Source organism: Salvia hispanica, chromosome 5 (genome assembly GCF_029641045.1).
Source record: "Salvia hispanica isolate PSC_SH4W2 chromosome 5, Shi_PSC_v1, whole genome shotgun sequence".
Taxonomy (NCBI): domain Eukaryota; kingdom Viridiplantae; phylum Streptophyta; class Magnoliopsida; order Lamiales; family Lamiaceae; genus Salvia; species Salvia hispanica.
Genome location: NC_142696.1, coordinates 49,548,613 through 49,560,967, shown reverse-complemented (window position 1 = coordinate 49,560,967; position 12,355 = coordinate 49,548,613). Strand labels below are relative to the sequence as shown.

Genomic DNA, 12,355 nt, shown 5'->3' with positions numbered 1-12,355 from the left:
AGGAAATCTTGATCCCAAAAACTGACCAATTGGGTCGTGCTGATGTGTAGATTTTGTGATCCAAAATATCATCTCATTTCTCCATATAACCATCTCTCTACAATACCTTCTCCATCACAAGTTCACAACAACCAAGTAAGTTGAAAAGCAGAGGCAAAAATGGCAACTTCAGCAATCCAACAATCTGCTTTTGCCGGTCAGGCAGCCCTCAAGCCACAGAATGAGCTTGCCCGCAAGGTCGGCAACGTCGGCGGCGGCCGCTTCACCATGAGGCGTACCGTCAGGAGCGCCCCCCAAAGTATCTGGTATGTTATTGATTGTTAATTTGTTGTTGTAGCAGTCGTAACAAGAATTTAACCACTAACGTTTTGGTCTTGATTGATAATACAGGTACGGACCGGACAGGCCCAAATACTTGGGCCCATTCTCGGAGCAGACCCCATCGTACCTCACTGGGGAATTCCCCGGTGACTACGGGTGGGACACTGCAGGGCTCTCGGCCGATCCCGAGACCTTTGCTAGGAACCGGGAGCTAGAAGTGATCCACTCGCGCTGGGCCATGCTTGGCGCATTGGGCTGCGTCTTCCCCGAACTTCTCTCCAAGAATGGAGTTACGTTCGGAGAGGCAGTCTGGTTCAAGGCCGGGTCCCAAATCTTCTCTGAGGGCGGGCTTGACTACTTGGGCAACCCTAACTTGATCCACGCACAGAGCATCCTGGCTATCTGGGCCAGCCAGGTCGTCCTTATGGGCTTAATCGAGGGATACAGAGTCGGAGGAGGCCCACTCGGAGAAGGCCTCGACAAGGTCTACCCCGGTGGGGCCTTCGACCCATTGGGCCTAGCCGATGACCCAGAGGCATTTGCTGAACTAAAGGTGAAGGAGCTCAAGAATGGAAGATTGGCCATGTTTTCCATGTTCGGATTCTTTGTTCAAGCCATTGTGACCGGAAAAGGCCCAATTGAGAACCTCTATGATCATTTGGCTGATCCAGTTGCCAACAATGCTTGGGCCTTTGCCACTAACTTTGTCCCTGGCAAATGAGCACACTTGTGTTGTAAACTATGGAGCATGTGTTGTACCTTTAATCTAATGAGTGAATATGTTTTGTGCTCTTAAATTTCTTGCCTTTGTATAAAAAATAACAGTAGCGCATAAAAGGCCAATATGAACTTAATCCACACACAATGCATTCCTATAAAATACTTACATTATAACTATAGCATCTAATGAGTTTTAGAGTAATTAAGTACAATTAAATATCATACTCCACCCAAAGCCTATAAATACTCATCATATAACCAATATTGAGCATTTCCCCTATATTTCAAAGTTGAACCAAATTGACAGTAAAATGGAATCCTATATGTGACCCTAGTACATCATGAACACGCAACCACAAGCTAGGTTGGATAATTAGATTGAGACAAGTCTTCTTCCTCGTCCTCGTCCTCTTCCTCTTCCTCCTATCCAAAGTCGAGAACTGATTGCCAACATTCGGATTAACTGGGAGCATCCAACTATCAACTGTATGGTTTATAATTACACACATACGATCGATCAAGTATATCGAAACAACTGCTTATGCCTAATATCAATAGATTTTTTACCTGCTTCAAATGAAAGCATGTAAAATGAATTACTCATGTCTCTATATTAATCTAGATTCTTTAAATTCAATCTTGATTGTGCATCTTAAAAACAAATACAGTAAAAAGACATAACTTTCTAGTGACATACTTACTTTGCAACCTTATGCTCAGGGGCGTAGCCAGGAATTTATTACAGGAGGGGCAAAGTTAATAAAATTTTCATTTTTGAGAAGGGGCATTTGATATAATTTTATATATATACATGAAAATTTGTAATAAATATAGAAAGGAGGGGAAGAGGTCAGGAGGGGCAAATGCCCCACCTACTAAAGAGCTGCATCCGCCCCTGCTTATGCTACATATAAAATAAAATGATTTGTATTTGTATTACAAATATGGCCGTGTTGCATGTCACTAGACAAATTGTATTGCAGGATGTTTTAGATAAAGAATAAGTTGAAAGTGTAAAAATCATTTTAGTGATATTTACATCAAATTTTAGGAATATTTTAGTGAAATACAATTTCATAATTTATATACCAAAAATGATTTACAATAAATAAAATACCTAAACTCAACTGTGAACAAACCCCTCTCTCCGTCTCTGTGCTTCGGTTTGCCCTTCTTGCCAGTCCCTCCATCCATCAATGCGCCACCGTATTTTATGGCAATCCTCTCCTCCGCCGCATTAGTGATTCATGAACTCTCTCGCCGCCGCCACCTCCACCTCCCGCGGCCCTCTTTCTCGCGATGTTAAAACCCCTTAAGCCTCATTTCCCCTATCCGGTTTTACTATCCACCCGCCGTCTCCTCAGCTTCTCCGATTCCCAAAATCAGCCCTCGCCAAATCTAGTCCAACTAGTCTGCGAAATACTATCCAATCCGCGTATCCCATGGCGCGGTAGCTCCGAGCTGAAATCCCTCACACCCAAGCTCAGACCTTTCCACGTCGCCCGAATCATTGAAACCCACTCCAGCACCGATTCTGTTTTGCAGTTTTTTTATTGGCTTTCTAAGTGGCATTTTTACAGTCATGATATGTGCTGTTATATGTCCATGTTGAATAGGCTTGTTAAAGATCAGAATTTTGCGCCTGCTGACCATGTGAGGATTCTTATGATTAAAGCTTGTCGAGACGAGGGGGAAATTAGGAGGGTTGTTGATTTCTTGAATGGTATTGCTAGTAAAGGCCTTTCTTATAGTCTATATAGTTTTAATTCCCTTTTGATTCAATTGGGGAAATTTAATATGCTTGTTGCAGCTCTAAATGTGTATAAGGAGATTTTGGCTAGTGGGATCAAGCCCAGTTTGTTAACTTTGAATACCATGATCAATATTCTATGTAAGAAGGGGAAGGTGAAGGAGGCTAAGATTATCTTGTCTCAGCTATATCAGTTTGAAATGTTTCCTGATGTGTTCACTTATACGTCGTTAATTCTAGGGCACTGTAGGAACAGAAATCTGGATAAAGCGTTTGTTGTTTTTGATCAGATGGTAAAGAAAGGGATTAATCCCAATGCAGTGACGTATAGTACTCTTATTAATGGCTTATGTAATGATGGAAGGGTTGATGAGGCTTTGTGTATGATTGAGGAGATGATTGAGAATCACATCAGACCTACAGTTTACACTTACACTCTTCCTATCACAGCATTGCTTGAAGATGGGCGTGTAGATGAGGCGGTTTCTCTTGTTGCAAGCATGAGAGAGAGGGGTACTGTACCCAATGTGCTGACATACACGGCCCTTATCAGTGGATTGGCAAAATCTAACCAACTTGAGGTAGCAAAAGGGCTGTACCACAAGATGGTGAGAGATGGATTGGTTCCTACCACAGTCACTTATAATGCTCTGATACATGAACTGTGTGAGAGAGGAAATGTAGATGCTGCTTTTAAAATCTTTCAGTGGATGGAACGTCACGGTCATTTGGACAAAACAGAAACATATAATGCTATGATCAATGGTTTCTGTGTGATAAAAAATGTTGAACGGGGAATGACTCTATTTCGTGAAATGCTGCTGGGTCCCCCTCCCAATACGATCACATATAACACGCTAATCAAAGGATACATTGGATGCGGTTATCTAGATAATGCCAGTAGGTTGATGGAGGTGATGAAGGAAAATGGATGTAAACCTGACCAGTATACATATGCGGAACTCATTAATGGGTTTTGCAAAGGAGATCGGCTTGATGCTGCTTCTGCATTATTTGAGGAAATGATGCTGGAAGGTCTGAGCCCAAATTTGGTGAACTATGCGACTCTAATTAATGGTCTCTGCAAGAAAGGGAAAGTTGAAGATGCATTAGTTTTGCTCAAGAGGGTGAAGGAGGTTGGTTGCCATCCTAATATACAGACCTATAATGCTGTTCTTAATGGTCTATCTAAGCTTTATAGGCTGTCTGAAGCAGAGAAACTATGCAATGACATGGCAGAAGATGGTTTGCTTCCCAATGTGATTACATATACAACTCTAATTGATGGTCTTTGCAAGGATGGGGGGTTAGATATGGCATTCAAGGTTCTCCGTGAAATGGAGAGAAAGAATTGCTTGCCAAACTTGTATACCTACAGTGCATTGATCGATGGTCTTTGCCGGGAAGGCCGCGTGGATGAGGCAGAGATCTTGCTTGAAGAGATGATGACAAAAAGAATATATCCAGATGTGGTCACATATACCTCGTTGATCGATGGCTTTGTATCTGTAGGTAGACTAGATCATGCATTTTCTCTGCTTCATCGGATGATAAATGCAGGTTGCACCCCAAATTACAGGACCTACAGTGTGTTGCTCAAAGGGATACAGAGGGAGAGCCAGACAGTTGCTGAAAAAATCACAGCGCAACATGAAACTGTTCCTGGTCATATTTTCGGTGAAAGAGAAGCTACAGTTGATACCTTCTGCAGTCTACTAGCTAGGATGTCCGAGATTGGCTGTGAACCTTCTATTGATACATTTTCCATCTTAATTGATGGTCTCTGTCATGGTGGCAGAAGCCACGAGGCAGATCAGCTGGTGAAATTTATGAAGGAGAAAGAGCAGGCTCCTAATGAGGCTATATATTGCTCTCTCCTCAAAGCTTATTGCAAGAATTTGAGAGTAGACGCTGCTCTGGAGACACTTCATCTGCTTAACCGTAGGGGTTCCAACCTCCCTTTATCAGTTTATGCAGATCTTATATCAGCTCTCTGTTCAAGACAAAGGACAAAAGAGGCTGAAACGGTGTTCAACGGCATGCTTGAGAAACAATGGAATGGTGATGAGATTGTTTGGACCGTCTTGATTGACCGCCTACTAAAGGGTGGGGAATCACAATTATGCTTGAATTTTCTTCATGCAATGAACTCAAAGAATGTCCTTATTAGCAACCAGACACATCAAATGCTAGGGAGGGAGATGTCTAATACCGACAAATCTATCTCAGAGAACCAACTTTCTGATGGATTGCAAGTCCTAGGAGACCAAAACCCAGGATAATATTTCATGGTTGATATAGTTATAACATTTTTTTCATGGGAAATACATTCTTATTTGATAGCCCTTATCTTTTCTCAACAAGGGTGGGTTTTCTGCAGCATCTCGTGGAAGGATATTAAGCTGCAAATTACAATCAAATAAGTGGTGAGGTCATTATGTTATTCTATTAAAATATTTCTGTCAGCTCCTTTTCCGTGTTCTAGTATAGCAGCTTCAGCAACACAAGTTTCATAATTTCATTGCAGTAATCTTGTTGTTTTAATATCTGTTTGTTTTTGGCTTCTTTAGGGCTCCAAATGTCATATATGCCATACATTGCTCACAGGATACTATGGAGTTGCCCGATTCTTGGGATCTCACTGATCAATTTTTCTTTCTAAAAAAGAGAGATATGACCTGGTTGCTCGGTTAACCAATAATTTCAGGTAATTGTCCTTACATTTGCTTTTGTATTTGAATGTTTAACTAAATTTTGTGGTAATGATAAAACATTTATAAGTAGCCATTATAAAAACGAAGTAATAGCACATTTGCTGCTTTGCCTCTTAGAAGTGCTTTAAATTGTCGAACTCTACTATTTGAGCAAAAGGTAACATTATATTAGGCAAGGCTAAAGAAAATGCCAACTATCTAATGTCATAAACGTGTCACTTAATAATTGGGTGCAATATCATTGGATGCATGAGATTTGCCTCAGATCATATACTCCACCACTTGGATGCAATCTAATGTACCCCATTGATGCTTGTGTGCACGTGTATTTACTGAATACTGATTTGATGATTAATATGCACACAGTAAATAAAACAAATTTAACTTGTTTAGATATACCAATTAACTGTCACATATATGCAAAGATTGAAAGTTTGGTTGGTTGGGTGACAAATGAAATTGGGTTTAATGCTATTTCAGGACAATAACTTATAACTTGTTTTTTCAAAACTAGGGGTGTTCGCGTGCGTACTGAATCCTGAATCTATCTTGTGGACTTCTTGGGCTCAATAGAGGAGATGGCAAAATTTTGGTATTTCAGAATTACTCAAAGCCTGTAACATTTGGCAGCTATCGTCATCACTTGTTAACTGTCTATGCATACGACGTGGTGCTGATGGATGTCGAACCAGGCGTTTCTCATCCAGGCTCTTGCATACAGCTTGGATGTAAAGTATGTATAGTTTTAGAGCCATGTCTACATATTCATGACTGCAAATTGCGACCAGTTGAATCAACTCATAATAGGAAAAACTTCAATGCTTCCCTAACTCATTGGATTTTCGCTATACAATTCTTTGGGACTCATGTTTGGTTAACTTTTACTCCCCTTGTATTCTCTAGAGCTCACATTAGTCTTAGCATGTAAATTTGAATGATTCTTTTGTGAAGCAAGTGGGAATTTTGAAATTCACATTGCTCTTCTACATTCTTGTTAGGCACATTTGGCAACTTGCAAATAATTGGCTGATCTCTGTATCTCTCTGAGTTTTACTTTCTGATATTCTCATCAAGGCCAAGATAGCATGGCAGAAAATGTTTGCCATGTCTTGTTTCTTTGTTCGATTTCTCTGTTACATTCAATATGTTTGTACACAACATTTTGTTTCAATGGATCAACTAAGCAAAGGGGGCTAAAATTCAAGATAAAGAATCGAATTGCAAATTGTGATATGTTCCAAAGTTATTATACAAATTATTCTACTAACCTATTAAATTAATCAAAATCATCATTGATGACTCAGGATAACAACAAGAATGGAACCATCAATGATGGCGTAATTAGAATGCTCAAAACAAGCCGACACACAACCTCATATTCCAATAAACATATCCCTCCAACTACTATATACATTCCCATTTGGCCTCTTCCCCTCAACATTTAGCCATACCTTCAACTCCTTTTCCCTCCACCAACTTCTCTCCCTCTCTCTAGATTATTTCACTACTCTCTCAAGCATTTCCTTCTTGGACTTTACTGCGCAGTCGCCCGATTCCCCCCTTCATTTCGTCACATTGGAATCAATCAAGAGGCTGATTGGTATAACCTCCAAAACCAGTGGCAAAAACAATAAAACCCCTCTCTTATTATATATACACTATCATACACAAGCACACACCATGCAAGAGAGAGAGAGAGAGAGAATGGGGAGGCAACACAAGGATCCAGCAATAGTTGGTTCATCAATAGTGCTACTTCAAGAAAGGTTTAAGCAGCTGCAGAGATTGAAGGAGATGAGAGAAGAGACACAGAATCTCAGACTAATGCCTCCAGAAACCAATCTTCGCCATGACCTTTCAGTCACGAGATTTTCAACGTTGTCTTCAAACAACGCTGCTTGTCAAGACCCTCTAGCACTTGGGCTCAACTCTTCCTCCCTTAGTCATCACACGCCACATTTCCGACGCCAACAAACTGTTAGAGGGCCTCACAGTTTCTTTGAAATTTCTGATGTTGATACCTCTCTTCGTCTCTAGAAATCCATGATATGTATACGCATATTTATGCTTAATGTGAGATCACATTCTTTTCCTGTTTCCTTTTATACTTGTCTATCTTCTTGATCCCTTCTTTTCTCTATGTAAGAAAAGTTGATACAATAAAGAGAAGCTAGTTTCTGAGGTACATAGGATGCATGAAACACAGCTAAAACATACACCTTGTCAAGCTAAGATCAAGCAACGGGCGAAAAAACATGTTGAGAGAGGTTGTCCAAAATCCGTAAAACTAGATCGGTATGTGCTAGAATCGGTTAAGTCAGTCCCTTTTGCTAGAAACAATAGTTCATTTTCTTTTCATGGTTGTAAAGACAATGTAATAAAAAGAAATTATGAGAAATTAAGGTAAAAAAAAAAAGTTTTGTTTGATGCAGTTGATATGACAGTAGAGAGATGACAAAATAGTAGGAGTAGGAGAGTAGGTGGTGGTTTTGAATTACCTGCATAACCTCATTTGCTTGCTCATGGTACAATGCTTTTGGACGTTTTCTAGCAATACAAATGAAAAATGGCGACGATTTATCATCATATAAATACATTGTTTTCATATACTCCTAGTAATTCAAATTGATGGAATAAATGCACCATTTTTCACATGTAAGCAAATACCTATATTTTAAACCTAAAAATAACATGCTCATGCATCTCAAATGCAAATTTGGTGACAAGGAAATTGAACAAATACAAAATTATACTAGTATGTATCAACTATGAGTTTCACAGAATCATTCTCAGATTCTCTTCATGCAATGCGGCTCTAAGCTTCACTCTAGCATCTTGCTGAAACTACATCCCTGTTGTTGTCGATAAGACAAAGCATGAGTTACAAGCCAACAAACTTACATGTCATTCGAAGCCTTGACATCCTTACATGTCATTCAAAGCCTCCTTTGATCTGTGCTTACGTTTCTTACTCCTGCCAAAGAATGGAACATGTTTTACATATATTTGTGAGTTGCTTCTCTAATATTTTCTGCAATCTCAAAACCAAAAATGACAAATCGAAAAGGAAAGTAGTACGTACGAAGAAGTAGCAATACATGGTATTCTTTGGATGATGTTTGCAAAATAAAGCTTTTGGAGTAGATATATAAGAGCCGTGGCCTGCACAAAATGAAACGCTTAGTTTTAACAACCATCATGCACTACTGTATAACCGACCGTGGAAACGTGAAGGCATCACAAACATACTCTCTCGTAGAAATCTTGAGAGCTTTTGGATGGGAACACAAGGACTAGCTAGATGTTTAAAAGATGAAGAATTACAGCAATGCTTCCTGCAGATAGCTTATCTGCATATTCACCTGCTCCCAAACCTACAATTTATTATTTCTACATATATATATGATCATGTAAAGATGGGATTAAGCTCAATTTGATTAACTCTAAAACAAACATACAAAACTAATACGAGTAGATGAATGAATGCATATAAATGAGACAGTGAATGATTCATCACAACTTAAAGAGCTGAGCAGCTCTGATTCCACATACCATGCAACATTTTGAGCTCCATTTATCTTCCTTCTAGCCTCCATATATGCATGATAATCTTACATTTTTTCAAACAACTTAAACGCTTTGAATTTGATGATAAAGGTTAATTGGACTCATGCTTCAAATAACCCAAGATGACATAAAAATGGGCCCAGCTCAGGTTTGATTTGTTGGGCTAACACTAAAAATGATTGGGCCTAGAAACATCTCAAACTCCTAAAGGAGACTATTGATTGGAGTATTTAAACCATATACTTAGTATTTTGGATTAATTAACCCCATAACATGATTCATAAAGCATGCATGTGATTCTCTTTTTTGCCATGCATAACACACTAGAATCTGATTCTCTTTTTTTGCTCAAAACAAGTGCGATCTGTTTTTGTAGTCCGAGCCTTTTTGTTTTAAGTTTTTTTGCAGCCTTTTTCGACCAATGCTCACGTGTACACTACACTCCAATACTCCAACCTTATATATCACTACTCTCTTACTCTTCTCCCTACATTCAGATAACATGTCACCACTCAACAAGATATGCTCTCTCCTTGCTCTCTTTCTTATCACCAACTATTTACAAATACTATCAGGTAACATCATGGATTTCTATCACCCCCTAATAAAATTCCAATGTTGGTCTCTGTTTATATCTGTCAAAACACTTAATTTGCTTCTTCATCTCCACTAAAACTCCATATCTCAACTCTACAGTCTATACTTTTACATGAATTCATTTTATAAAATGACTTTTAATACTCCATTTATTTTGTTCAGATGGAGTGGTGGTGGGAGAGTGGTGTGTCGCAGACGAGCAAAGCTCGGAGAGTGAATTGCAAGCGGCTTTGGATTGGGCCTGTGGTATTGGAAACGCCAACTGCAGCAAGATTCAAGTAGGCCAGGCCTGCTTTCAGCCCAATACTGTTAGGGCCCATGCTTCTTATGCCTTCAACAATTACTATCAAAAGTTCAAGCGCAGAGGTGGCTCTTGTTACTTCAGAGGCGCTGCCTATACCACTGCTCTTGACCCCAGTCAGTCCTCTCTCTCTCTATCTCTCTCTCTCACACACACACACACATTCTATTAACTATGGCTGCCTTGTTCCTGCAGGTTATAACTCTTGCAACTATGAGCTCACACCCTGAGCTTGAGGTTATCAATCAAGAAATGGTCGATTTGGACGAGGAAACACAGTTCAGTTGACAAAACGCGGGGGTTTCTTGTCATCGTATAATTTCATTGCTAGCATCTTCAATTGTACTACTTGTCTGGCAAGGCTATTCCTTGCCATTTTCTTGCTTTTCCAAACAAATACTGCAAATCTTACTACTGCCAAAAAATGAATGAATTCACACTTCATGTAATTTTATGACAGAAAAATCTCTTTACACGGATTATTCACTGAAATACATACTGAAAAGGTAAAAGGAATGGCTAACTAGAGAAATCAATAACTTTATTATATTTCTTCATAGCTAAAAAAGCAGTATACAAAGTACAATATATAGCTAAGAGACAGATTTCTCAATAGCAATAGTGCCAATAGCAATTACAACATGTTATTTTGAGAGATGAAACTGCTCAGAACATCAAGCTTGCCCATGCACCGATGAAGGCAAATCCTCCAAAGGGGGCCAACCGAGAATACGTTCTATCTTCTAGGTATGCAACCGCATAGCACCTGGAAAATCGACCATTGTTAGTCATAGATATCATACAGAAAATCTAACGAAACCACAAGAAATGTTAAGTCAGCCCATCTCAGGATTTCTCAGGATAGCACCTGGAAAATCGACCATTGCCTTTGTATAGAATCCCATCTCAGGATTTGTCTACAGTTATCATTTTGAAACAAATGCCAAATATGAACTAGTAGTAGTATAATGAGTGAAATCTTCAGAAAGGCAGTCTACTGGAATATATCAGGAGTTGATCATGGTGAGGGATATGTCAGCACATTAAAGTTCTAAGTAACATACAACATACTTAAAATCGGGGCACCTTATACTTTGTCATTATATGCTTGATATATGAATATTGATGTTGTGATTTAGTTACATCCTGAATAGCAAACTATTAGGTTGTGAGGATGCTTCAAAAACAACAGGCAGTTATGCTTTTCCATGTAAAACAGATACCTCCAAGGAAATTTAGAAAAAAAAATCACAACTTTGTAGGAAATAATCTGTGGCAGGGATCACATAGAATCACACCATTCGTCCGTCTCAACTCTTGAGTTGTTAATGAATGATTTGAACAGTGACAAACAATAAGGACGACTCATCATAAAACACCAGAGCAATTCATGCAATAACCTACGAACCAATCCCCAAATGTTCAGTCTTTAGCCATTTAGATATCAACCACCAACACAAGTTTCGAATTTCTTGCCTACATGCAATTCTGCAAGATCAAACATTCTCAACCAGATCATGCTCAGCGAGTTCCACACACTGATATACCAACGAGCTGGAACTCTGTTTCTTGGCCTACTTCAATTGTAGTATAAGATATTGTACATAGATTTTACAATGTGAGCAAAACTCCCAATATACACTCATCTAAACTTATATGAACTGAAAAATCTAAAATGGATCAACCATTTCTTTCATCGTTTCATCAAATCCATGAATAGTAAATTGAGCTTCTACCGAAAGAAAATGACAAGAAACAGAAAACTTACGTCCCCGAAAATGCCACGATTCCAGTAGTCAAAAGGCCTCCAAACTATCAAAAACAATAAATCCACATAAAAAAGACTTGAATGCAAAATCACAAACACGAGAAGTGGGCACTCACAATATTAGGGTGTGAAGTAATAGGAGCGGCGAGCAAAGCAGCTGTGTGAACCAAATGGTACAAATTTGCTGTACGCCACACCTTCAATACGCAATCAATCGCACAGATGAATCACGTCATTGCAAAAAATAACTGAGAAAAACTCGAAAAATAGAGCATAGTTACATCGTTGTAGGAAGGGTTCTTTGGCTTGAAACCATGAGCGCCATAGGTTCCGAGCCCTAGAGCAGCTACACCTGGTTCCAGATGCAGAAATAGCAATCAAACAAAAAATTCGGAGAGAGAGAGGGAGAGAGAGATTGATGTTTACCTGAGATAGCTGCAACTTTGTGCCAGAGACGAGGATCCATTTCTGATTTTCGATTTTTTCTTTTTCGTTTATTTCTTTTTTTCAGTTCTTTGTCCAGCTCCAGTATTTAGCTCAAAACAATAGAAAAAGGGAAAAGAAACTTCTCTAGAGTTTTCCACATCCTCTGTCCTCTATTAACTCTGGAGTATTTA

At 39.2% G+C, this 12,355-nt stretch overlaps 4 protein-coding genes and 1 long non-coding RNA gene across 13 annotated transcripts; 3 read left to right on the top strand and 2 right to left on the bottom strand.

The window, feature by feature from the left end:
- Positions 1–111: 111 nt before the first annotated feature.
- Positions 112–1,118, top strand: LOC125189174 (chlorophyll a-b binding protein 37, chloroplastic). The gene is made up of 2 exons (XM_048086428.2): positions 112–305; positions 391–1,118. Exons 1-2 carry the CDS (start codon positions 160–162, stop codon positions 1,040–1,042), a joined length of 798 nt encoding a protein of 265 aa, XP_047942385.1. The 5' UTR covers positions 112–159; the 3' UTR covers positions 1,043–1,118.
- LOC148926982 (uncharacterized) lies at positions 622–1,965 on the bottom strand. Of its 2 annotated transcripts, none has more exons than XR_016130427.1 (2): positions 1,743–1,965; positions 622–1,608 (listed from the first exon to the last, which is right to left on the bottom strand). It is a non-coding gene; the product is annotated as an uncharacterized LOC148926982 (long non-coding RNA). The 2 variants fall into 2 exon arrangements; XR_016130428.1 differs by having other exon boundaries at positions 622–1,525.
- Positions 1,966–2,107: 142 nt separating this feature from the next.
- Positions 2,108–7,690, top strand: LOC125190215 (uncharacterized). Of its 8 annotated transcripts, none has more exons than XM_089058397.1 (4): positions 2,108–2,764; positions 2,852–5,217; positions 5,362–5,498; positions 6,020–7,690. In XM_089058397.1, exons 1-2 carry the CDS (start codon positions 2,341–2,343, stop codon positions 5,071–5,073), a joined length of 2,646 nt encoding a protein of 881 aa, XP_088914523.1. In that variant the 5' UTR covers positions 2,108–2,340; the 3' UTR covers positions 5,074–5,217; positions 5,362–5,498; positions 6,020–7,690. The 8 variants fall into 8 exon arrangements, with proteins under 8 accessions (XP_088914523.1, XP_088914518.1, XP_088914520.1 ...); XM_089058392.1 differs by having other exon boundaries at positions 2,109–5,082; positions 5,172–5,217; XM_089058394.1 differs by having other exon boundaries at positions 2,109–5,082; positions 5,172–5,222.
- Positions 7,691–9,529: 1,839 nt separating this feature from the next.
- Positions 9,530–10,419, top strand: LOC125186622 (Carbohydrate-binding X8 domain superfamily protein). The gene is made up of 3 exons (XM_048083026.2): positions 9,530–9,647; positions 9,832–10,086; positions 10,166–10,419. Exons 1-3 carry the CDS (start codon positions 9,575–9,577, stop codon positions 10,198–10,200), a joined length of 363 nt encoding a protein of 120 aa, XP_047938983.1. The 5' UTR covers positions 9,530–9,574; the 3' UTR covers positions 10,201–10,419.
- Positions 10,420–10,494: 75 nt separating this feature from the next.
- LOC125186620 (uncharacterized) lies at positions 10,495–12,322 on the bottom strand. The gene is made up of 5 exons (XM_048083024.2): positions 12,165–12,322; positions 12,020–12,090; positions 11,855–11,935; positions 11,739–11,782; positions 10,495–10,736 (listed from the first exon to the last, which is right to left on the bottom strand). The coding sequence occupies exons 1-5, from the start codon at positions 12,202–12,204 to the stop codon at positions 10,637–10,639; spliced, it is 336 nt and encodes a 111-aa protein (XP_047938981.1). The 5' UTR covers positions 12,205–12,322; the 3' UTR covers positions 10,495–10,636.
- Between the last annotated feature and the right edge of the window lie 33 nt (positions 12,323–12,355).

Bases quoted from the DNA above. Each gene is read 5' to 3' on its own strand.
- LOC125189174 (XM_048086428.2), top strand. From the start codon at position 160: ATGGCAACTTCAGCAATCCAACAATCTGCTTTTGCCGGTCAGGCAGCC. The intron at 306-390 runs GTATGTTATTGA...TTGATAATACAG, and splicing joins AGCGCCCCCCAAAGTATCTG to GTACGGACCGGACAGGCCCA.
- LOC125190215 (XM_089058392.1), top strand. From the start codon at position 2,341: ATGTTAAAACCCCTTAAGCCTCATTTCCCCTATCCGGTTTTACTATCC.
- LOC125186622 (XM_048083026.2), top strand. From the start codon at position 9,575: ATGTCACCACTCAACAAGATATGCTCTCTCCTTGCTCTCTTTCTTATC. The intron at 9,648-9,831 runs GTAACATCATGG...TATTTTGTTCAG, and splicing joins CTATTTACAAATACTATCAG to ATGGAGTGGTGGTGGGAGAG. The intron at 10,087-10,165 runs GTCAGTCCTCTC...TTGTTCCTGCAG, and splicing joins TACCACTGCTCTTGACCCCA to GTTATAACTCTTGCAACTAT.
- LOC125186620 (XM_048083024.2), bottom strand. From the start codon at position 12,204: ATGGATCCTCGTCTCTGGCACAAAGTTGCAGCTATCTCAG. The intron at 11,936-12,019 runs GTAACTATGCTC...TGCGTATTGAAG, and splicing joins AGAACCCTTCCTACAACGAT to GTGTGGCGTACAGCAAATTT. The intron at 10,737-11,738 runs GTAAGTTTTCTG...TCGATTTTCCAG, and splicing joins ATCGTGGCATTTTCGGGGAC to GTGCTATGCGGTTGCATACC.